The sequence below is a fragment of the Amaranthus tricolor genome, chromosome 10 (genome assembly GCF_026212465.1).
Source record: "Amaranthus tricolor cultivar Red isolate AtriRed21 chromosome 10, ASM2621246v1, whole genome shotgun sequence".
Taxonomy (NCBI): domain Eukaryota; kingdom Viridiplantae; phylum Streptophyta; class Magnoliopsida; order Caryophyllales; family Amaranthaceae; genus Amaranthus; species Amaranthus tricolor.
Window position 1 is genome coordinate 2,954,529 of NC_080056.1, and position 11,345 is coordinate 2,965,873.

The 11,345-nt window shown below is 34.4% G+C and overlaps 1 protein-coding gene across 1 annotated transcript; it reads right to left on the reverse strand.

Moving 5' to 3' along the window:
- Positions 1 to 546: 546 nt before the first annotated feature.
- Positions 547 to 10,758, reverse strand: LOC130825088 (uncharacterized). The gene is made up of 8 exons (XM_057690130.1): positions 10,084 to 10,758; positions 8,345 to 8,716; positions 8,009 to 8,253; positions 5,895 to 6,036; positions 5,320 to 5,691; positions 4,846 to 4,977; positions 4,442 to 4,570; positions 547 to 2,965 (listed from the first exon to the last, which is right to left on the reverse strand). Exons 1-8 carry the CDS (start codon positions 10,225 to 10,227, stop codon positions 755 to 757), a joined length of 3,747 nt encoding a protein of 1,248 aa, XP_057546113.1. The 5' UTR covers positions 10,228 to 10,758; the 3' UTR covers positions 547 to 754.
- Between the last annotated feature and the right edge of the window lie 587 nt (positions 10,759 to 11,345).

The following is an 11,345-nucleotide window of genomic DNA, read 5'->3' on the forward strand; positions in this document are numbered from 1 at the left end:
TATAAATTCGCTTATCTATTTCAAAATTTCACCTGCTTTGACCAAGTTGCTTTTGTTCGCTCTTACTAACAACGAACACAGGCTTGACTATTTTTTAACCAGTTCTCTTAGTTCGCTATTAGTAATAGCGAATATATATGAAACCTAGCTATGGAGCCAAGCACGCTTATTTTGGGATAAAAGTTTGGCCGAAGCTTAATGTTTGACAAACTTTGTTAAAAAGTCTTATTTTTTTCAAATTTTCCCCATATTCTCATATATAGTATGTATTAAATGGACTATTTAACCCATACATAAAGTGCGTCTCTTAGTGAGACCGTCTCATACATCAATTTGTGTTTGGAGAAACACTTGTACATAAAAATATCAATATGGTCCTTTTTAAAAATATACATCCACCCCTTAAACATACACCAACCACAAAAAGGATCGTACACAAATTTTCAAATGAGACTTATCTCTATTGGTTGGCTCATATACATTTAGTTTGTTAAATTGATCACTTACACTTTTAAAATGTCCAATTAGAGAAATGAGCTAATTATATGAGTTCGTATTATGGTGCAACGGGTGTCGTATAAGACGAGCTGAACTTTGTATCTGTCTCTAGAAATACCAAAACTGATAATACCATTCAAACAAATCAAAGATTAAACTTTTGAATGTAGATCTTTATCAAAGCACTATTAATGTTCAAACCTACAAAAATTGTATGTAGAGACTGACTTCTAAATTGCAATCTCAATACCTTTAACTAATCTCTAGAAAAATGTATACTGGTGCTAGGGCCAAACAAATTGTATTCTTTGAATGTTTCTTTCTTACTGCTAGCTTTCTGATCACCATCAACACGGCAGGAAGAAATCTCACAAGGTTTCCGCTCATCTGAAGACCGCAAAGGCCCACCAGATTGGAACAACGAGAAGCCTTCATTTTTCGTATCCAATTTGGTCAAGTTCCGTTGATAAGAGCATACCATTGAAGGAGCATCGACCGAATGAGGCCTGGTAACCACATTTTCTCTCGTAGATTCACCCATAAAATCTTGTCTACTAGTTGTATGAATGTTCATGAAAGGAGATGCCAAATGCTGCACTTGCCCATACGGAATGCAGAAGTTTGAGTCTGGATTCGGACCATAATCTATTGGACAAGTCAAGAGGTAAGGGTTTTCATGGTGGTATGGGTTTGTAGCCATTAACCCAGCTGAATCTGTTGACCATGGAACATAATTTGGATGATAGTAACCCGCAGCTGATGGACTAAGGAAAAAAGGAACCAAAATGCTCGGATTCTGCATCATTGGAAGTGGAACCAAACCTTGCGGTGCAGATGAAACTCCATTAACAAGATTCTCACTTTTCGCAGTATGTTTGGGCGTTTTAGCGGGGGAGAGCTGAGGAAAATGATTCCCAGCATACGAGGTCAAAAAGTTTGTAGCTTCTTTGTCGATAGTCCTTTCGCTATTCTCGTTCCCATCACGACCATCATATGAGCCGTTAACACAAGCTGACTGATCACTATGATCTTCTGAATCAGTTGTAGATGACGATTCAAGATTTTGATGATTCGAGGATGGTGTATTTCTATCTCCCTCACTGTGGTATGATAAACAGTGATCAAAACTTGCCGATAAACATGAATTTTCCTCTTCAGTGGTTTTCTTGGGATGATACCTGGGTTCTGTTACAAATCCATCCTGATTATCGTCCACCTGACTATCCCCTGAAAATTTCTTGGTAATTTCACAACAAAAATCTTCTGCTGTGCACTTGTTAGGCTCGTTATCCTCTGTCTTAAAATCACGCAATCTCAAAGTAACATTTGAGTCTGAATTACTTCGAGGATACCTCTTATGTGACTCTACAGGCTCCCAGACTTTCTTTATACGCATCGAATCTCTTCCTGATGCACTATTATATTTTGAAATCTTGCTCCCGGTTCTTACAGAATCTGTACGATTAAACATCTTGATTCGATGAACTGGCTTAGGCAAGTCAGAAGCTGATCCCGTCTTTGGAATACATCTGGTCTCCCGATTAAGTCGTGTTCCAGACAAATGTTGTTCACCCTTTGACCTATAGTCATATTGCTGATTACAGTCACAAGAGTGCAGATCATTCCTGTCAGTCATCCTGATGCTAGAACAATGAGCCTTATGGATAAACCTCGGATCACTACTAATATAATCAACTCCCTTGTTTAATTTTTCATAAGGATCATCATAATTTGACTCCGACTTGTAAGCCACAGCCCCATTATCTGAACTCCATTGTAAGTCCGTTTGAGCTTTCAATTTCCGATCTGTGCCCTTCAAACTATCTAGAGAAAACGTCTCATTTCCCTCTTGAACATCAGCAATATCTTCATCACCACCATCGAGAATATTGTGATAATCAGAAGCAGTATAATCATTTAATGATGACTCAACAAGACATTTTGTAGGGGCAGATTCAGAAAATTTAGTATCAACATTTTCACCTACCGAGTCTCTAATGCCATTAGTGGCATCCTCATCAATGCATGCTGAAATTGTTTCCTCTGAGACCTCCGAAGGCATGGGATTTTGATTCAATTGAATACAATTTTTATCAAGAGAAAACGTCTCATTTCCCTCTTGAACATCAGTGATATCTTCATCACCACCATCGAGAATAATGTGATGATCAGAAGCAGTATAATCATTTAATGATGACTCAACAAGACATTTTGTAGGGGCGGATTCAGAAAATTTAGTATCAACATGTTCACCTACCGAATCTCTAATGCCATTAGCGGCATCCTCATCAATGCATGCTGAAATTGTTTCCTCTGAGACCTCCGAAGGCATGGGATTTTTATCCTTGCATTTTCCCCTCAACCTCTCCTTTCTACGAAGCCTCTTCTCTCTTTCCTTGTTTCTTTTTCTCTCTTTACGTTCTTCTTCTTCTCGTTTTTCCTTCTCTTCTTCTTCAAGAAGTTTCGTCTGTACACAAACTACAAAATCAGAAACTAACTGTTGTAGTACTTGTGTTGCGGAAAAATACCTTTAAGAAATATCTTGAGAAGCTACCTTTTACTTTTTTTTTTTTTTTTTTTTTGCAAAAGACTACCCTTTATCAGTTTTCAGGAAGCTTCAACTTTCAGCTACGTAAATTGTTTTTGACATATACTCCCTCCGATTCTCATTTGCCATTTTGAGTTGTTCCATTTGAAAATGGTTCCTATAAAGAATCCTTCTATTCATATCACAAATTTTGGACAAAATTAACCTTTGTTCATCCTCATTATAATATTTTAATACTCCCTTCGTTCTATAATGAAGTTCCCACATGAAATGTTAACGGGAATTAAGAAATAATAATCTTTTAGATAACAAATATATTATTTTATTGAATAATAAATTTGATGGAAGAAAAGTAGGTTAAAAGAATTTAACACTATGTTTGGATGGAAAGAAATAAAGGGAAGGGAAGGGGAAGGGGAAGGGGAAGGGGAAGGGGAAGGATTTGGAGGGATGAGGGATCCGTTGTTTGGATAAAAAATTGAGAGGGAAGGGACTTGAAGGGGAGGGATTTGATGGATAATTTTTGTTAAGGTATCAATCTTTCCAAAGTTGAAAAAATTTGAAGGAAAACTCTTATCCCCTTCCTTTCCTCCTAAACAAACAATTAATTTTCTCCCATTTCTATTCTCTTCCCTTCCTTTCCCTCCCCTCCCTTCTCTTTCCTTTCTTTTCTCTCTAAAGTTGTTATCCAAACATAGTGTAAAAGAAAGTTGGTAGAAAAAATATAGGGATAAAAAACAACTTTTATAAAGTGGAAAGCATATGGAGACCATAAAGAATCTAAAAATGTCAATATAAAGTTAGTGAAATATATGTGGGACCATAAGCATTATTCAAATATTGAAATGAGGATGAACATGGTTATTTTTATCCAAAATAAAAAGATTCTTTATAGGAATAACAAATGAAACACCAAAAAATGGCAAATGGAAACTTCATAAAGGAACAGAGGAAGTAATATTTATGGTCTCCACTTTTCCTCCATCAAATTTATTATTTAATATAATAACACATTCATCATCTAAAAGATTATATTTTTCTTAATTTTTGTGAAAATTCCTTTTGGAAATTTCTTTAAGAAACGGAGGGAGTACTACATTTAAAATCATTCTTAGCAAAAAACCCAACACGTTTTACAATTTTCTTTGCAAAAAAACTTATCAAACTACAGAAGGTGGTGTTATGCAGAGGATAAGAACATAAAAGGTAATATATTGCAAATTGTATATAATTAATCAAAGGAAAAATTATTCAACACTGACCATATTCCAGCAAACTGTAGTCTTTGACAATGAAAGTGTGATAAAATGTATTTGTGATAAAATGTATTTTTTTTCACAAATTTTATAATTAAATACAATCATTCATATGAAAACTAGTAATAAGTATACAAACCTGGTTTTCCAATGTTATTATTTCTTTGCAAGCAACATGAACACGGTCTTCAAGGAGTTTCATTGCAAGACAGATGAATACGCTGTGTGCATTTTGGAGAGTAGTACCTTCCCTAAAAGCCTTTTCAACCTGTGATAAAGACCTTCCAATGTTATTATCTGACTCAATCACGGTCGAGATTAGATCCGCCATTGACGAAAAGAAAGAACCATGGCCATCATAACATTCGACAGAACAGGCAACATGATATACTACAAGAACAAGACCCAAGATTTCAGAAATATCATTGAAGAGGCAAATGCATGGAAAATGCAAACATATACATGATCAAGCATTAAAGCACCATCATCTCAACGAAGTACAATCTAACAAATCTTAACATATAGATAAGCAGATAAACATGCCTGTTCCTTAAAAACGATAGTAGCAGCATCTAGAAGAAATTGTTGTGCAAGTTCAGGAGTCTTTGCATGCTTCTGCGGACGAGGGCATTTGCCATCCAAATCATTTCCCTCCGTATCCACGGATTCATCATCCTAAAAGTTTGAACAAGAATGCTTAATTGCTTATGCTTAATAATTTTGAAGATCATGAAAAGCTAAAACAAATATTGCCAAGATAGTTCAATAGCCCTTTTTTCATTCTCGGAGATAAATAAATCATTGATGCAATCATACAAGTGCATAAGCAAAAAAATATCCTCCAAATAATGCATTTAACAAATGTTACATGATTAGCAAATCGCCTCGGAATCGCGAATTGTTGCCGATTTTAGGCTACTTTTGAACCATTTTAAGCGAATCACGAATTCAAAAGGCGATCTAACTAGCGAAAAGATGCAACAACTAGGTTTGAAAAGAGAAAGCTTGAACACATACTGCCTCATCTTCAGCTTTTTCAGCATGCTCAAAAAGTTCTTTTATACTTTCCCCATGCATAATCATTACATAACCATCTCCAACAGTAAGCCTGCGATGAACACATTCCCTTCCTTTCAATGCACGAGCTTTAACAGAAAGCTCAGAACCATAACCGTCCAGTTTCCAGGCTCTCAAGGTGATATAACAGGCATTCAGACCATCTAGATTTAAACCCTTTTTTTCAACACTTCTGTTCATCCCAACATTTTCGAAATCCAAAATATCAGATTTTCCATCTCCTGAGCCTACTGCCCATTCAAAGTGATGATATGCCTCATACGAATCACTAAATGTTTGATGCCAATCAGCATGGAGTGTGTCATTGGATATCTGAAATAGTCAAAAATAAAAACAAAAATCTACATAAAAGATATGTCTTTGTAAAAATAAGTAGATAATTAGAAGCTATAATTTACTACTCCAATAACCACCCTATCCAATAACCTAAAAGGCACAAATGACAAGAAGAAAGCCTAGGTGGATCAAAACTTTCCAATAAAAAGCTCAGAGACAAATTCGAGTTCGATGCAGACCTCGTACTCAAAAGCAGTATCCACAACACAAAACGAACTGGTACACCGAAGTTCTCTCCGCATTCGTTTCAATTCCTTGAGTTCCTTAAACTCAAAAATGACATTCTTTCTGCAATCTCGACAAAACTTTTTGCTGTCAAACCTGTGACGTGCAATCAAATTTCGTATCAAAAGCAATTACACATCAAATATCTCCATATAAGCAAACATTCCGTCCAACTTGCATGTAAGAATCTGCATGAAGACAAATCAAGAAAAACAACATTTCAATCATGAACAATACCCTTATAGTACCATATAGTCATCCATACCTTGCCCTACAAATATAGAAAATGACAGAAGGTGCACCATGGTCATGGAATACATCAGCATAAGTACCAACAAGGGACTTTTACGGAACAAGATAATTAAGCCTATCCTCCCTTCTATATAAAATTGCATAGCAACATCTGTTAGTGAAAAAGATGTATGTCTTACCAAAAATATGCAACCTAGTTGATCTCACATTAGTAAGAACGCAAAGCTCTATACTCTTTGATTATACATCAAATATAATTACTTAGACAGCAGATGCGAGAAAACAAAACCTCCACGAGGATAGTCAGCAACGTTAGTCATATACTCATATATGACCAATGTGGCATAAGTTTAACATATTCAAGCCAAATGCAGATGTATACCCATCTTATTCATAAATTTACAACAGTTTTGCTACCAATGGAAAATCCCAAACTCATCATGAGTTCATCAACAATGCTACATGGCTATGATTCATAAAAATATTGTCTATAAGTAGAAGATATGGAAGCAACATGCTCATTTAAGAGCTTAAGCTGCTAATCTAGCAATCAAAAAAGAAACAATGAGAATATTCATGAATCACAATATTTCATATCAATCATCTAAAATACTAAAACTAAGTCAATATTTCATTTCCAAGCCAGTTTCATTACGGTTAAATCCACTTTTTACTTGACAAAACGAATCCCGATTTCTTATAAGAATTTAGAGGTTAGAAGGAGAGTAAACAAGTGAAAGAATTAGTCAGATTCTATCTCTAATCTAAATTGACGCCTTCCCGCATTTATGTATAGAAAAACTTTATAAATATAAAGGATGACCGATGCACTCATTAATATTCCTACACATACCATATATAAACCCAAATCATGAAGTATTCAGTAGACATAACACACAGATTACGAAACTTAAATATATCAGAAGTTGAAAATCACATCTTGCAAGATGTTCGAATTGTCATCACAGTGACCAATCCTGTTTTGTGAGCCTGAAAATCAAAATCTCAAGAAAGAGCATATATAAGAAATATTTTCATCAGATGATAAACAAGGTTTTGCTTTTACTTTAAGTAGAACCTTTTAGTTTTTAAATTTCCTTTTCTTTATATACTTATAACAAATAGAATCTCAATGATTTATTTCATTATAATCTTTCCTCATTACTACATTTATGTTACACAATTCCATTCCCATACAGCAAGTCTAGCTATAGTGAATTTAAACTGCAAGAATCTGCACTTAGAACACTAGTTTTCAACTAAATTATAATAAGATAAATGTTGAGCATCATCTAGCAAAGTACCAAAGGTCACACAAAATAACTTTTTGATCTTCGAGGTCCCAAAAGATAAAGGTACAGCCACCAAGAAATAAATGCTATGGCAGAAGTGCATAACAAAGTAATTTTTTCAGCTTAGCCACGCATCCTTAATCGCTAGCATAAGCCAAATAAAAAAACCACAAGATAACAGAGAAAATGAGCTATTTCAAGATTGAGCTGGAACATGACTAAGTGGTACCTCTTCCGAGATATAACTTGTTTGGCAACATAAAAAAACCACCTCTAATCCTTAGAATAAGGAATCACAAGATAACATAGAAAATAAGCTTTTTAAAAATCACCTACCCACTCAAAAAAGTTAAGTATATGTCACGTAATATGACAGATTTTTTTATACAAAAACCCCAATGATCTTTTACATCGTGAATCAAATGTAAACTTAATGACATTGTGTATCATGCAAAACTGAGATTATATCGCATAATTTGATATTTGAATGTGGTAGATTCATAAAATACTGTTCGAACTCATACCGGTAATTAAGTCTTTCTATGAAATCCTCTTCCTTCATCTTCAAAAGCGAATAGCGTGTCTCCTCTCCAAGTGCAGACCAAAAGTCTACCAATGAGTCACAAGAGGGTCTAGTAGTATGCAGAGCACATGTTTCCCTAATCCCATGTCTACTTGCTTTTCCTATCCAACCCCGACCACCTCCTCCACAAGCATCGGGAAAAAACAATTCACGTTCTCGCTCCCTTGAACGAGCACTATCAAAAACCTGACAAAAAGCGAGGAGATAAAACTTTCTAGAAATGAAACAGAATAAGACGGGACTGAGCTTTACAACTTAAATAAAAATGTGGATGCACATTTTGAAGTCCTTCAAGGGATTTGGAGTACAAGTAGCAATTTAAAAGCGTAAGTTCTTCATCTCCTGTAGTAGTCAGACCTCCCCAGGGGTGCACAGAGGGATCTTGAATTTCGTCCTCGCAGATTGGTGTTGTACACACCCCACCGTTCATTTGATCATTCAAAATTTCTCCGACTCCACTGCAAGGAATCTGACTGCCAGCTCCTTCATGCTGCAATGACTTCCCATGCGTAACAATCAGCATAAACCTTTCAAGCAACAACCCATTGCATCTGGAACAGTACAAGTTCTTCCGAGCTTGTTCTAATAGAGTTTGTCTATCAATCCTCAACAGATTTTGACGAGCTTGCTGCGGAAGATTGCTCCAAAACTATGGTACGAACAAAAACACATTTCACAACAGCACATTAATAGAAGTATTTAACAATTCCTAAAATACAAGTCAAATTCACATAATTTTACTCCTTGATAAGCAAAAATGTTGTACACTCCCTTATCTCCCAAATGTTTCCCTAGTGTTACCCACATTGCTGCATGAAGCAATGGGCTCAAATTTGCCCAATTATCTCAAAAATAAAATAAAATTACCTGCTTCAATACACAATCCCCAACTAGCAAGGTAACTGAATTTGGTAACATTGGCTCCCCCGAACGAGCTAAGATCTTTCTACTTAACAACTAATTTCATATAACCTAAACTAGCATTCTACTTGACTACTAATAGATCAAATGATACATTCAAAGTAATTCAATACCACTCCAAACTGAAATTTTATGCCCATGGCTAATAGCTTATCCAACAATATCATATTCACAATCATAAGGAAGAAATGCAACCACAAACCACGATATACCAACATCCCACAATCAACAAACTAACTTAATTCTCATATACCCAACTCTTCTATAAAAGTCACTAAACCAAAAATTTTATGCATCTCAATGATTACTCAATTTTGAAGGGATGTCTTGGCGCACAAGTTCAGGTGTCATTGTGTAACTGAACGGTCATGAGTACTAAAAGAAGCCTCTAGCACAAATGCAAAGTAAAATGGCCTCTATTACACCCTTATTGTGCTGGACTCTACATTTGCAGGGACGCTTTGTGCAGAACACTATTCCATTAATTATAATTACCATAAATAAGAAGAATCCAAGTAAACAAACCAAAAAAATAACAAAATCTCAGAAGAAACTAATTTCATCACAACAGTTGCTTAAAACCCTCTAATACTATCAATTTCAATACTAAGATCTGTTAAATATGTTGTGCATGTTGTTGATTGTGCAGGTTTCATATGGTGTAAAGGTGGTGTCATGTTCAGTTGCTGTCTCAGCTCAGTATTCTTCCACATTGTTGTGCATCAAGCCAGCTGCTGCTATTGGTTCTTCTATCAGTTAGTGTGTGCCAGTGTTGTCTGTTGCTGTGAAGCCTCAGTGTGTTGCTGATATTTGGCACGTGCAGTATTAGTCTGTTCTTGATATTGTAACAAACTTCTTGTATTAGTTAGTTATAACTAACTACCTCTTTCGTTTTCTTGGATTAGTTTTAGGGTCCTTGCCTATATAATAGGCTGCCTTGTACATTATATTAAACTGAATGAATACAATTCCAATTTCTTCTGTTTTTTCTGAAATCTTTGGCTCAAGTTTTACAAGATTCAATTTAAGTAATTCACGACAAAAACTATTCAATCAGAATTACATTAAAAAGTGAGATTAATAATGATTAGATACCTTCGCAAGCTGATAGTTGTTAATTTCATGGCGATCTTTGGACCAGAAGTTATCGTTGGAGGAACAAAAAGATCCATTTTTATCCATCGATAGCGAATTACACGATGAACTCGCATTGTTCAACAATTGATCATTTAACTGCATTCTTGAATCTTCTTCCGTTTTCTAATTCAAAAATTTATAATTGTCTACAATCCAGACAATTTTTATCTATAAACAACACCCATACAACAGACAATTCACGTTAAATCTAAATTGTCTATTGGATCAATCAAAACTTCTACAAAAACCTAATGTAATTCCAATTCTCCTTTTAAAAATCACTATTTAAATCAGTGATTAAAAAGAAAATGAAAATCAAAACGGAATACAATTTGAAAATTGAATTAAAATCTAATAAAATAAAAATCCAAATAGTGAAATGTAAGGGAACTTGGGGTTTTCGGTGATGAGATTTGGGTATTTGTATCTCGAGTTTCTCTATCTAACATTGTTTATACTCCTACTTAATTGCAGATGAACATAGAAGAGAAGGAAGACAACAGGAAATCGAGAGAAAATGGCAAAATTTGACAACCCAAGAGATATGCCGTAAAAAATATACTCCGAATAGATGAATATTGGTTGTTTATATACTTTTAGGTTTTAAATGGCAGTAGTATTTTTTATAGTATAAAAGTTAGAGACGAAACTAGGATTTTAGGTCTAAGGTCTGAGCCGAATGTTTTCATATAACGCATATAAAAAATTGAATATAATAAATCTTTTTATTAATAAAAATTTCTAAATAAGTTTTGGAAAATTTTAATTTCCAAAATAAGTATCTTTATTCAATATTACTAACAACGAACAAGAGGAAAAAAAATTAACATGACTTTGTTTGATGTTAACCTGTTACTAATAGTAAAAAAATAAAAGATAATATCATAGCATTTGAAGAGACAAAAAATTACATGTAAGTTCGTTGTTGATAACGGTGAACAAACATTTAATTTTTTTCCTTTCAAATACTATGATATTATCTCTTCAAACGTAATAACATTGTTAAGAATTTTGACTTTTTTTACCAATCTATGTTGACATAATATAAAAGAGGCCCCAAAGAAGTGAGTATTTCAACATCATAACTTCACAATAGAAATTTAAGTGAGAGTTAAAGAGAATTGCTAAGTTTAAATTTTTGAACATTTGTGTTGATTTGACAATCGAAAAGTATAATAAATTATACGTACAATTAAAATAATTTATAAGCTAAAGTACAT

What these genes read in the sequence shown, in the direction of transcription:
- LOC130825088 (XM_057690130.1), bottom strand. Translation starts at nt 10,227, where the DNA reads ATGCAGTTAAATGATCAATTGTTGAACAATGCGAGTTCATCGTGTAAT. An exon ending in ACAACTATCAGCTTGCGAAG is followed by an intron (nt 8,717 to 10,083) that starts GTATCTAATCAT and finishes TTCGTACCATAG; the next exon opens with TTTTGGAGCAATCTTCCGCA. An exon ending in TAATAACATTGGAAAACCAG is followed by an intron (nt 2,966 to 4,441) that starts GTTTGTATACTT and finishes GTTTGTGTACAG; the next exon opens with ACGAAACTTCTTGAAGAAGA.